The sequence below is a fragment of the Jaculus jaculus genome, chromosome 9, assembly GCF_020740685.1.
Source record: "Jaculus jaculus isolate mJacJac1 chromosome 9, mJacJac1.mat.Y.cur, whole genome shotgun sequence".
Classification (NCBI taxonomy): domain Eukaryota; kingdom Metazoa; phylum Chordata; class Mammalia; order Rodentia; family Dipodidae; genus Jaculus; species Jaculus jaculus.
Genome location: NC_059110.1, coordinates 107,029,208 through 107,043,159, shown reverse-complemented (window position 1 = coordinate 107,043,159; position 13,952 = coordinate 107,029,208). Strand labels below are relative to the sequence as shown.

Here is a 13,952-nt window from a genome sequence, read left to right as displayed (position 1 = left end):
GGTGACTTCTAGTTTCAGTGTGAAACCTTGTCTCAAAACAAACAAACAAATGGCTGCAGAGTGACTGAGGAAAATACCTGATGTTGACCTCTGGCCTCCACATGCATGTGCATGCAGGCACACCCACCCACACACACCCCTACACACATGCACACACCCCACACCAGGGCCCAGGGAGATGGCTCAGTGGATAAGGCACTTGCCACTCAAACCTAAGCTTGATCCCTGACCCCACACAAAAAGCTATAACTAGGGCTGGAGAGATGGCTTAGTGGTTAAGCACTTGCCTGTGAAGACAAAGGACCCTGGTTCGAGGCTCGATTTCCCAGGACCCACGTAAGCCAGATGCACAAGGGGGCGCACGCATCTGTAGTTTGTTTGTAGTGGCTGGATGCCCTGACGCGCCCCTTCTCTCCCTCTCTCCCTGTCTCCCTCCCATTCTCTCTCTCTCTCTGTCTGTAGCTCCCAAATAAATAAATAAAATAAACAAAAACTATTTTTAAAAAAGCCATAACTAGGCTGGAGAGATGGTTCAGTGGTTAAAGGCACTTGTTTGTAAAGCCTGATGTCCTGGGTTCAATTCCCTAGTACCCACGTAAAGCTAGATGCACACAATGGCACATGCATCTTGAGTTGTTTGTGCCCATCTTCCCTTTCTCTCTCCTTCTCTTCCTTTCTCTCCGTCTCCCTTTCTACTTGCAAATACATATATATATATATATATATATATATATATATATATATATATATTTTTTTTTTTTTTTAAGTGAGAAACTGGCTAGGCGTAGTGGCGCACGCCTTTAATCCCAGCACTAGGAAGGCAGAGGTAGAAGGATCGCTATGAGTTTGAGGCCACCCTACACAGAGGCCAGACTACACAGTGAATTCCAGGTCAGCCTGAGCTAGAGTGAGACCCTCCCTTGAAGAACCAAAAGCCAAACAAACAAACAGGGCTGGAGAGATGGTTCAGTGGTTAAGGCACTTGCCTTCCGAGCCTAAGGGCCAGAGTTTAGTTCACCAGGACCCTCGTGGCGTCAGATGCACAAAGTGGGGCGTGCATCTGGAGTCCACTTGCAGGGGCTGGAGGACCTGCTGCTCCCATTCTCTCTCTCTCTCTCAGCTTGCAAATTAGTAAATAAAAATAAAACAAACGAAACCCCCTAAAAGTAAAGGCATACATAGCTGAAGAGATCAAGAATCTTCAGGGCATGGAGGGAAACCGGCAGTAACATGCTCCTTCCCACTATTTCCTGCTCCTAATACTGGTGATTTTCAATCAACTGAGTTATCTCTAAATATGAGGATTTTATTGCAAATCCCTGAATTTCTTCTCAGTTTTGAGCAATATCTCTTTACTGACTTCCCAGTTATTTTGTTTTTTTTTAATTTTTATTTTTTAATGCATAATTTTTTATTGACAAGTTCTATACCTATAGACTTCTATACAGACAATAAGCCATGATCATTCCCTCCCCTCCCCCACCTCCCCTTCACAACTCCACTCTCCATCATATCCCCTCCCTCTCTCCATGACTCTCTCTCTTTTATTTTGATGTCATCGCTTTTCCTCCTATTATGAGGGTCTATGACAGTATTGCTAGGCACTGCGAGGTCATGGATATCGAGGCCGATTTCTGTCTGGACAGTTGCAGTGTAAGCAGTCCTATCCTTCCTTTGGCTCTTACATTCTTTCTGCCACCTCTTCCGCGATGGACTCTGAGCCTTGGAGGGTGTGAGATGTTTCAGTGCTGGACATGCCTCTGACACTTCTCAGCACTATGTCACCTTTTGGGTCATCCCAGTGGTCACCACTCTCTGAAAAGAGAAGCTTCTCTAGCCAAAAATGAGAATAGCCTTAATATATGAATATGAACATTAAGTGTAGTGCTTACTGGGCAGTTTTGTGAGCACAATTAATAAATGTATTTAGCCAGACAGGAACAGCCTTTACACTCTTAAGGCTCATGACCTCCCCTACTACAGACTTTGAATTAGGTTTTCAGTACCAGGCATGTATTCCCTCCTATAGAGTGGGTCTCTAGTCCAATTAGAGAGCAGTTGTTTTAACCCAGAACGGACATGCCACTATTGCGCCCGTTGGGTCATTTGGCCTGTCTGGCCAAACTTGAGGCTTCCAGTGTCCACTGTTTTCACTGCTGATGACTCTTGTCTCTGATAGGGTTGCAGTCAGTGCAGTTTTTTCCAGCTTTCAGTCGGCTGGTCTACAGGGAGGTTTTCAGCTCGGTACCAGCTTGATTTCTCAGTGACCTTGCCACCCAGACATGTGGAGTCTTTAGCAATAGGGTCTTACCATCTGTTTCTGCTGGGAAACCAAGGGTCTTGCAATAGCCTGTAATGTTTTGGAGGCAACAGGGACCTCCCTGGCCAACAACTCACTGGAAGGTATCCTATCCCTGGCACTGAAACTTTTCTAGTATGGCTTCTGGAACTTTTTTTTTTTTTTAGGTAGGGTCTCACTCTAGCCTAGGCTGACCTGGAATTCACTATGTAGTCTCAGGGTAACCTCGAACTCATGGCGAACCTCCCACCTCTGCCTCCCGTGTGCTGTGATTAAAGGCGTGTGCCACCATGCCTGGCTTTGGAACTTTCTTTTTTTAACAAAAAAATTATTTACTTATTTATTTATTTATTTGCAAGCAGAGATGATAGATAGATAGATAGATAGATAGATAGATAGATAGATAGATAGTAAAGAGGTGGAGAGAGAAAGGGAATGGGCACATTGTTAGGGCCTCTTGCCACTGCAAAGAAACTCCAGATGCATTCACCCCTTTGTGCATCTGGCTTTACCTGGGTACTGGGGAATAAAACTCAGACCATTAGACTTTGCAAACAAGCACCTTTGACCACTGAGTCAACTCTCCAGCTCCCTTACTTTCTTTTCTTCCATCCTTCCTTTCTCCTTCCCTTCCTCCTCTTCCTTTCTCTTCTCTCTTCCCTTCTCTCCCTCCATCCCCTCCCTTCTTGCGGTGCTAAGGTTCCACACGTGCTAGGCAAGCGCTCTACTCATGAGCGGCAGCCCCAGCTCTCCTTTCTCCTCACCTCTACTGCGCCCAGTCACTTCCAGTCTCACCAAACTCCCAGAATGGCTACGTGGTAATTCTACAAAGGGAAGGTGTATAATGAATTATCAACCACAGCAGAGAAGTAGGAGAGATCCAGAGCATCTGGAGCCCACAGAAGCAGGCAGAAGCGGCTCCAGCAGCGGTGGCACCAGACCCGCATGGCCACAGCTTCAAGGCTCAGCCTGAGGAAAAGCCAGGTGAGCGGATTCTCCACTCACACCAGCCTGCTTGCAAACTCAAGAAATGTGAAGGGAGGACGGGGCAGGGACCAACGGAGCAGCTCGTGAGGAAAAGGATCATGAGGACCACTATGAGAACTTCAGCCACCATCCGCAGCCTCCCCTCCCCCACTGCCAGTGCAAGCACCAGAAGCACCAGAGAGCTGGGGAAGGGAGCTCACCCACCCAGCACCTAGTGCAGGCAATCAGAGCAGCGATCCAGCGACCTACTGACCCAGCCAGCCTACTTGAGCCCACAGTCAGCAAAGAAGGACCCAAGTGGGCTCACAGCATAATTGAGACCAAAGCCATCCCAAAAGGTAACTGAAATTACACCAGGTCAGTACCCACTAAATAAGCCTGGTGTGCAGGTTTGCATTGGAAGTGCTAACTGTACCTTCCATGTCAGGGTAAATTATGTGTTAAGTCTAATGGATGGTTGGATTTGCCATTCTTAAGTAAACTATATTTTGGGCTTGTCATTTGTTGCTTCTTGATTTATAGTGCCCTTGTTTCCTCTTCTGTCGTTCATTAGGGAAGGGTCTCACTTGGTCACAAGCTGACTTGGAACCCTCTACAGACCAGAAATCTTAGCCTCCCAGTTGACAGGATTAAGGGTGCGGGACAACATGTATCCTAAGGGACTGTGACTTTGTTAGAGGATCTGTTCGTCATAATACCTACTCTTGCATAAACACTCTGCTGTTTTTCACTGAATGCATACATTGTTTAGTTAAATTTTAGAATCTGCCTGTATTTGTTCCACTCAGCCTACTTGGACACTCTCATAGCAGGCAAACCCAACACCTAGGGTCACTTTTGTGGTTACTCTGAGAGTCTTAAGAGCCACACCTCACACCTTAAGCTCCTACCATGAAAATATATAATATCAGATTGATTGATACATCTAATAATGCTGCAGATAATTAGAAAACCCAATTATTAAATTAATCTAAGATGCAAAAATATCTACAATATAATACAAGAAGCACAAATTCAAGACAATATAAATCCACAAAAAGTATTAATGCATCATAAATGACCTCCAGTGAGACCTATTTAGAGGAAATGCCTGAGAAAGATTTCAAAAGAATGATTATAACTATGTTCAAGGAAATCAAAGAAGACACAGGAAACCAATTTAATGAAATAAGGAGGTCAACACAAGACATAAATAAGGAAATAAAAATAATAAGGAAAAACTAGCCAGAAATACTAGGAATGAAGAACACAGGCAAGTGAAATAAAAAAAAATAAAAAAAATAAAAAAAACCTGTAGAAAATCTCACCAGTAGAATGGATGAAGGAGAGAACAGAATATCTAAACTAGAAGACCAGGTGGCAGATCTAATACAGTCCAACAAAGAGAAAGCCAAACTAGCTGGGTGTGGTGGCACATGCCTTTAATCCCAGTACTCGGGAGGCAGAGGAAGGAGGATCGCCATGAGTTCGAGGCTACCCTGAGACTATATAGTGAATTCCAGGTCAGCCTGGGCCAGAGTGAGACCCTACTTCAAAAAACCAAAAGAAAGAAAGACAAATTAATAGGAAAGTATGAATGGGAATTTCAGGATATTCAGCACACTATGAAAAGATCAAACATAAGAATTTAGCATATAGCAAAAAGAGAAGAATTTCACTCCAAAGGCACAGTAAGCATTTTCAACAAAATAATAGAAGAAAACTTTCCCCAAATTGGGAAAGAGATGCCATTGCAGATACAGGAAGCCTTTAGAACACCACACAGAGAAAACCTGGAGAGAACTTCTCCTCACCATATTATAATTAAACTACCTAACATACAAACCAAAGAAAATATATTGAAAGCAATTAGAGAGAAAAATCAAGTCACATACAAAGGCAGGCCCATCACAACAGATTATTTAACACAAACTGTAAAATCCAGAAGGGCTTGGATTGATGTATTCCAAGTTCTGAAAGATAACAACTGTCAACAAAGGTTACTTTATCCTGCAAAGCTATCCATTCAAATAGATGGAGAAATAAGGACATTCCACAACAAAAACAGGCTAAGGAATATTTGAAGACAAAACCAACTCTATAGAAAATACTTAACAGGAGCCTCCATACTGAAGAGAAAGAAAAGCACACATATAAGGAACCTGGAAAAAACAAACCATACTCAAATACTAGTTAATACAAGAGAGCAAAGGTAAAACCAGAAGAACTACAAAACAAGAAAAATGGAAAAATAAATTCCTTTCAATAATAACTCTTAATCTCAATGACTTCAAAACCCCAAGCAAAAGATATGAGTTTGAAGACTGGGTTTAACAGCAGAATCCTTGGACTAGAAGGATGGCTTAGCTGTTAAGGTGCTTGCCTGCAAAGCCAAAGGACCCAGATTTGATTCCCGAGGACCCATGTTAGCCAGAAGCACAAGGGGGCATACATGTCTGGAGCTTGTTTGCAGTGGCTGGAGGCCTTGGTGTGTCCATTCTCTCCCTCTCTCTCCTCTCCCTCTTTCTCTGTCAAATAAATAAATAAATAAAAATAAAATATATATTTTAAAAAGGCAGAATCCTTCAATTTGTTGCCTCCAAGAAACTCACCTTTCTATAAAGGATGGACAATATTTTAGGGCAAAAGGCTGGAAAATGGTGTTTCAAGCAAATGGACCTAGAAAATAAGCAGAGGTTGCTATACTAATATCTGATAGGATAGACTTTAGACCAACATTAGTTAGAAAAGATAAGGAAGGTCACTTTACATTGATTAAAGGCACACTCTAACAGGAGTTTACAATCCTAAACGCATATGCACCTAACATGGGGGCTCCCAACTTCATCAAACAAATGCTATTAGAACTAAGGTCACAGACAGTACCAAACACAGTTGTAGTGGGTGACTTCAACACCCTACTCTCATCATTTGACAGGTCATCCTGGCAAAAAATAAACAGAGATGCATCTGGATTAAATGAGGTCATAGAACAAACTTCCCCTGGGCACTGTAAGCCAAAATAAATACTTCCCCCGATCAGCTGCTCTTAGTTGGATGCCTTGTCCCAACAATGAGAAACTAACTACAACAGTCAGATTCTGTAATTTTATGTACAAAATCATGCACATATTCTGTAGATTGAGTCCTAAGTATTTGTAAGAGGGTTACCTTAAGAATACTACTTTCAGGCTGGAGAGATGGCTTAGCGGTTAATCACTTGCTTGTGAAGCCTAAGGACTCTGGTTCGAGGCTCGATTCCCCAGGACCCATGTTAGCCAGATGCACAAGGGGGCGCCCCTGTCTGGAGTTCATTTGCAGTGGCAGGAGGCCCTGGCACTCCCATATTCACTCTATTTCTGCCTCCTTATCTCTGCCTTTCTCAAGTAAATAAATTTTTTTTAAATCAAAATGCTATTATTGGGCTGGAGAGATAGCTTAGTGGTTAAGATGTTCACCTGCAAAGCCAAAGGACCAAGGTTTGATTCCTCAGTACCCATGTAAAGCTAGATGTACAAGGTGGCACATGCATCTGGAGTTTGTTTGAAGTGGCTGAAGGCCTTAGCATGCCAACTTTCTCTCTCAAATAAATAGATAAAAAATTTTAAATGCTATTATTTTATTTATTTATTTTGGTTTTTCAAGGTAGGGTTTCACTCTAGTCCAGACTGACCTAGAATTCATTATGTAGTCTCAGGGTGGCCTGGAACTCACGGTGATCCTTCTACCTCTGCCTCCTGAGTGCTGGGATTAAAGGCATGCACCACAACGCCTGGCTCTTTGATGATTTTTTTTTTGTTTGTTTTGTTTGTTTTTCAAGGTAGAGTCTCACTCTATCCCAGGCTGACCTGGAATTCACCATATAGTCTCAGGGTGGCCTTAAACTCATGGTGATCCTCCTGCCTCTGCCTCCTGAGTGCTAGGATTAAAGGCATGTGCCACTATGCCCAGCCTGAAATTTATTATTTTCTAATTGCTACTGCCAGTTTATAGACATGTAGCTGATTTTTGTACATTACCCTTGTTTCTAGCAACCTTGCTAAATTATTAATCCAAGATATATCTGTTTAAGAAAATTTGCTACATACATACTCATGTTATCAATGAACAGACACAGTCCTCCCTGCTTTTCAAATCTTCCATTATTTCTTTATCTTGCCTTATTAAACTGGTGAGGACTTCCTATACAGTACTGCAGAGACGTGATAGTGATGGTTGGCAACAATTTGTTCCAATATCAACCAGATAGCTTTCAATACTTTGTACCATATAGTGTAAAGTTTCTGTGGCTTTTATGTGTATGTATTACCAGATTAAGGAAAATTTTGTTGTTGCTTTGTTTTGCTTTTTGAGATAGGATCTCACTCTAGTCCAGGCTGACCTGGAATTCATTCTGTAGTCCCAGACTGGTCTCAAACTCATGGCAATCCTCCTACCTCTGCCTCCTGAGTGCTGGGATTAAAGGTGTGTGCCACCATGCCTGGCTTGGAAATTATTTTTTTTAATATTTTATTTTTATTTATTTATTTATTTGACAGAGAAAGAGGGAGAGAGAAAGAATGGGAGCACCAGAGTCTCCAGCCTCTGCAAATAAACTCCAGGTGCATGTGCTCTCTTGTGCATCTGGCTAACATGGGTTCTGGGGAATCAAACCTGGGTCCTTTAGCTTTGCAGGCAAATGCTTTAACTGCTAGGCCATCCCTCCAGCCTGAAAATTCTTTTTTAAATATTTTATTTGCAAGCAGGGAGATACAGACCCAGAGAAAGAAAGAGAGAGAGAGAGAGAAAGTATGGGCATGCCGGGGTCTCTAGCTGCTGCAAATGAACTCCAGATGCAAGTGCCACTTTGGACATCTGGCTATACATGGATCCTGGGGAATTGAAGCCAGGTCATCAGGCTTTGCAGGCAAGCACTTAGCCACTGAGCCATCTCTCCAGCCCAGGAAATTATTTTTGTTCCTAGTTTACTAATGACTGCAGTCATGAGTAAATGTTGAATACTTATCAAGTGCTTTTTAAACATCCATTGAATTATGACTTTTATACTTTTATACTTTGAATGTGGTTAGTTATATAATTAGCTTTCAAATGTGAAGCCAACCTCACATTCCTGGAATGAACTCAAATTTGTCCTAATACATTATCATTTTTATACAGTACTCGATTTTATTTGCTTCTTTTTTTTTAGGGTCCTGTGTCTGTGCTTTGACAGAAATTTCTCTGGACTTTTCTTACTCATAATGTCTTATTTTAGTCCTAACATCAAGGTTATGTTGCCCTCATCCAAAAAGTTAGAAAGTGTTCTTTTTGTTTCCTTCTTCTATTTTATTGGTGTAAGACAGGTTTTTTTTTTTTTTTTTCCTTTCTTTAATATTTAGGAGGATTCAGCAGTCAAGCCATTGGACTTGCAATTTTCTTTGTGGGAAGATTTTTAATTATGAATATCATTCTTCTAATAGATAAAGTACTACACGATGTTTTTGTAATATTTGGTGAGTTATTTTTGTTTTGTCTTGGTTTGGTTTTGGCTTTTCAAAGTAGGGTTTTATTCTAATCCAGGCTGGCCTTGAACTCGTAGAGATCCTTCCTCTACCTCCCGAGTGCTGGGATTAAAGGCATGTGCCACCATGTTTGGCTGTTTTTTTTTTTTAAATAAACTATTTCATCAAAATTTTATATGCTCTGGTTTCTCTTCAGATCACATAAATCTTTCGCCTTTTACAAAAATTTCAGGCTGGTTAGATGGCTCATTACTTAAGGTACTTGCCTGCAAAGCCTAATGATCTGGGTTCAATTTCCCATACCCACATAAAGCCAGATGCACAAAGGGGCACATGCATCTGGAGTTTGTACACAGCAGCTAGAAACACTAGTGCACCATTCTCTCTGTCTCTCTGTGTGTGTCTCCCTATGCTTAAAAAAAAAAAAAAAAAAATATATATATATATATATATATATATATATATATATATATATATATATATGTTAGTTGGTTGCTTTGTTTTGTTTTGTTTTGTTTTTCGAGGTAGGGTCTCACTCTAGCTCAGGCTGACCTGGAATTCACTCTGTAGTCTCAGGTGGCCTTGAGATCTTTCTACCTCTGCCTCCTGAGTGCTGGGGTTAAAGGCATGCACCACCATGCCCGGCTATAATTAAAAAAAAATTTTTTTTTTGAGTTGTGTAGCCCTTTATTAGCAACTAAAATAGAAGGTATCTGTTGTACAACACGGGCAGTAATCGTCTATAACTGGAGATTTATTATATTCTAATACAGATCATTTATAAATGCAAATTCTTTATTAAAAAGCTTCCACCCCTTTTGTCTGTGTACAATTTGCAGAACTATTCTGAAAGCGGAATATATGTGCACAAGTCTGCAAAGAGTGCAAATTTAGGATATGGTAAACGCTTTACAGGTTCCTTTCAAAAACTGCCTACCACAACGGGCCTTCACACCATCATCTTTTTTTTTTTTTTTAAATTTATTTATTTGAGAGCGACAGACACAGAGAGAAAGACAGATAGAGGGAGAGAGAGAGAATGGGCGCGCCAGGGCTTCCAGCCTCGGCAAACGAACTCCAGACGCGTGCGCCCCCTTGTGCATCTGGCTAACGTGGGACCTGGGGAACCGAGCCTCGAACCGGGGTCCTTAGGCTTCACAGGCAATCGCTTAACCGCTACGCCATCTCTCCAGCCCCACATCATCATCTTTTTAATCAAAATATCCTTTGTGCCAATCTTCCTTCCACTTCCCCAAACTATAAAGCATTTTTAATGAGTTGGAATTAAGGAGCACTACACCTACTAGAAAGGAAGAGAAGAAAGTTCTATTAGTCTGAGGTTTCAGAATCCCCCAGCCCAGAACCAGCGTCGTGGCAAAGGCTGGGCTGGAGTCTGGACACAGTCCGAGTCCGGGCGGTGGCATCGGAGGACTAGGCTTCAGTGGACCCTCAGTGCTCCGGCTGCGTAACTCACTGAACTGTCTTGCCAGCTTCTGCACTGGCTTGACTGGGCATAATTCAAAAAGGAAAAGCTCATGTTCATGCCAGTCTTCTGGAGTTCTGTGATGGCATTTAATAACACCCCAATGGGATGTCTTCCACATATAGTGTTATGGTATTTCTTCAAATAATTGCTAAAAGACACAGGATCTAATTGTTCTATAATACTCATACCCATTTTATCTAGATGTTCAATGGATCTATAAATCTCCCCCTGGGATTCATCATAGTAACTGTAACGGAACCTCTGACCCCAATGGCAGAAATCAGAAGAGACCACAAAGAGATTACTAGGATCCGCTAGATATTTACTGAAGAGTTTTCCGAATTCCTGTTCTTTTGACTCACTCAGAGCTCCAACCAGTACAGGAATAATGGTAAACTCATCCTTATGGCTTTCCATGGCTTTAGCTGTATAAGGCAAATGCATTTCAATACTGTGTTCATCTTCATCTGTCTGCCGAGACATGCGTTCAAACATTCCTGTCTTCCATAGCTCTCCGTAAATCTTTTGGGCAATACGAAGGTCATACAGAGGTGTCCTATAAATATCCACACTGGAAAGTGCACAGCGAGAAAGGGGCACATGATGGGAAGGCCCAAGGATGAAAATTCTCCGGGTGATAGACGGGTCTACTTGTTTGTATGCATGGGCAGCACAAGATCCGCAGTATGTGTACCCCGCAAGGGGTGCGATAATGGCTCTAGCAGGTCTTTTTGTAGACTGTACTTGTGAAAGCCAACCTTCTAACTGTGCACTCAGCTGTGGTCCTGAGGCTGTGCACCAGCTCCCGGCGTGGCTGGCTTCGCGGCAGACCACTCGGTTGCACATCTTGGAGCCGGTGCCGCCTATGGTGCACGGGGATGAAGGAGGAGGCGGCGGCGGCGGCGGGGAGGGGACCGCGCGGCCCCGGAGCACGACGACGCCCACGACGACGACGACGAGATGGCAGCCGGGGCGGCGGCGGCGGCGATCACCGCCAACTCCCGGAAGATGGGGCCGCCGCACCCCACCCCCAAGCGCCCAAGCCCCGGAGCGCCGCGGGCCGGCCGCGGACTCGGAACCGCTGCTGCCCGGCCCACGCTGCTTCCGCCCCACTAAAAATATTTTTGAAAGTTCAAATTTATTGGCATAATAGATTGTTATTGGAAAATTTTCAGTGCCGGGGGGAGTTCATTCCAGTGAGTTGTTGACCAGGAAAGGCCTGATGGCCACAAAACACTACAGGCTGCTTCCAAGGTTCTTGGTTGCCCACCAGAACTAGATAGATGATAAAACCCTATTGGTGAAGATTCCACTTGTTTGAGCTACAGGTTACTGAGAATCAAACTGGAGCTGAGCTGGAAGCCTCCTCCCTGTTGACTAGCTGTCAGAATGCTAGGGAGAGCTATATAGCTCACAGCTTTTGGGGGTGAAAGAAGTCACCCATGGTCTTAGCCAGCAGTGGATTCTAGGAGCCTTACAGCTGGGCAGCCAGGCCAAATGGGCCAACTGGTGCAGTAGTGGCATATCTGTGACAGATGATATCAACTGTTCTCTGATTGGACTAGAGAGCCACTCCACAAGAGGGAAGTCAGGCTGGTACTGAAAACCCAGTCAAAACTCTATGGCTTGGGGGAAGGGGTGGTCATATGCCCTATGTGGGAAACCACTGCTGTTTCTAACTAAATGGGTACATTATGCCCAACAAACTTCCCTTTAAACACTTATGTTTATGCCGACATATCAGTGCTACTCTCACTTTTGGTTAGAGAAGCTTCTCTTCTCTTTTTAGATGGTGGTGACCACTGACTTAAAACTCATCAAAGTGCTGAGATGAGACAGTGGAGTGTTCAGCACTATGATACCTTTATTTTACTCTCCAAGGCTCAGAGACCATTGCAGAAGAGGTGGCAGAGAGAATGTAAGAGCCAAAAAAGGGAGAAGTGCTTTATAATACTGTTTTCCAGACACAAGGAGGCCTAGATATTCATGACCTCACAGTGGCTGACTCCACCTACATGAGACATGCATAACAGGGGGGAAATGATGACATTAAGATAAAAGAGACTAATGGGAAAGAAGGGAGTTAGTGTGTGTGGGGGGGTGGATTTTGGAAGGAAGGGAGAGGTGGTAGAAAGGATTTATAATCATGGTATATTGTCTATATTTCTGAAAGTTTTCATAGAAAGTTCAAAAAAGGAGGGCTGGAATGATTGTTTAGTGGTTAAGGCACTTGCCTGCAAAGCCTAAGAACCCATGTTTAACTCTCCAGATCCCACTTTAGCCAGACACACAAAGGTGAGGCAAGTGCAAGGTCGCACATGCCCACTAGGTGGCGTAAGTGTCTGGAGTTCAATTTCAGTAGATGAAGCCCTGATGGGCCAATTCTCTCTCTCTCTCTCTCTCTCTCTCTCTCTCTCTCTGTAAAATAATAATTTAAAAAAAGATCAAGCAGGGCATGGTTGCACACGCCTTTAATCCCAGCACTTGGGAGGAAGAGGTAGGAGGATTGTGATGAGTTTGAGGCCACCCTGAGACTACATAGTAAATTCCAGGTTAGCCTGGGCCAGAGCGTGAGACCCTACCTCGAAAAACAAAACAAAACAAACAAAAAAAAAAAAAAAAAAAAAGGCAGAGAGAGAGAGAGAGAGAGAAACCCTGTCTCTCAAAGAAGGTGTTGAAGATCACAAAGGCAGAGAGAGAGAGAGAGAAACCCTGTCTCTCAAAGAAGGTGTTGAAGATCACATACCTCATGGCTGTTTTCTAAACTGCATGTGCACACTGTGGCACACATGCATTCACACACACACACACACACATCACTAATTACTTAATTTTAAAAATATGTGCTATAGTTGGGCATGGTAGTGTACTCCTGTAATCCCAGCACTTCCATTGCTTCTGGGCCTTTTAAATAAGATCAGGTGTGCAGAAATCGAAGGCCAGCCTCAGTTACTCAACTAGTTTGAGGCCAGCCTTGGCTGCATGCCTGGCGTTTCCTGTATATCTTACAGGGAGCTCACCTGGTAAGGGAGTCTCTTCTTCCAAGCAGCTCTTACTCCCTTTATCACCTTGGAGAGCAGCCTTGTGACTCTTGTTGCAGAAACTTCAAGAGCTTTGGGAGGTCCTGAGTCTTAGTGGGGCTATGTTTTAATCTGGAACTTCCCAAGGAGCCTCCCTCCAAGATGAAAAGTTTGAACAGGAAGGAAATTGTTATGCAACAAGCAGTTGTTTAGTTGGTATTATATGTTAATTCATGGGTTCAGGAATACAGTGATCTCTTGTTTAATTCTCTACTTTCAGCTGTAGCCTAGCATTACAAACTTACACTTTTATGTTAAAATATCCCCAAACGCTTGAAAAAAACAAAAAAGAATACTTGAATACCCACCGCCTAGATCTAGCAACTGTCAAGATTTTGCCATTTTTGTATCAACTGTGTACATTTTGAACCTATTTCAGAATAAATTAGAGGTATTATAACATTTCATTGCTAAATACCTTAGCATAAAGATGTCTTCCTTCCCAGCCACTGTTCTATAATCATATTCAAGAAAACTGAGAATTTATTAATTTATTTGCAAGCAGAGAGAGAAGAGAGACAGGGAGAACATAGAATGGGACACCAGGGCCTCTAGCCACTCCAGAGGAAATCCAGATGCAAGTGCCACTTTGTACATCTGGCTTTATGTGGGTACTGGGG

The 13,952-nt window shown here is 42.9% G+C and overlaps 1 protein-coding gene across 1 annotated transcript; it reads right to left on the bottom strand.

The window, feature by feature from the left end:
- Nucleotides 1-10,204: 10,204 nt before the first annotated feature.
- Nucleotides 10,205-11,110, bottom strand: LOC101597325 (protein MEMO1). The gene has a single exon (XM_004663330.2). It carries the CDS (start codon nucleotides 11,096-11,098, stop codon nucleotides 10,205-10,207), a length of 894 nt encoding a protein of 297 aa, XP_004663387.2. The 5' UTR covers nucleotides 11,099-11,110.
- Nucleotides 11,111-13,952: the final 2,842 nt, after the last annotated feature.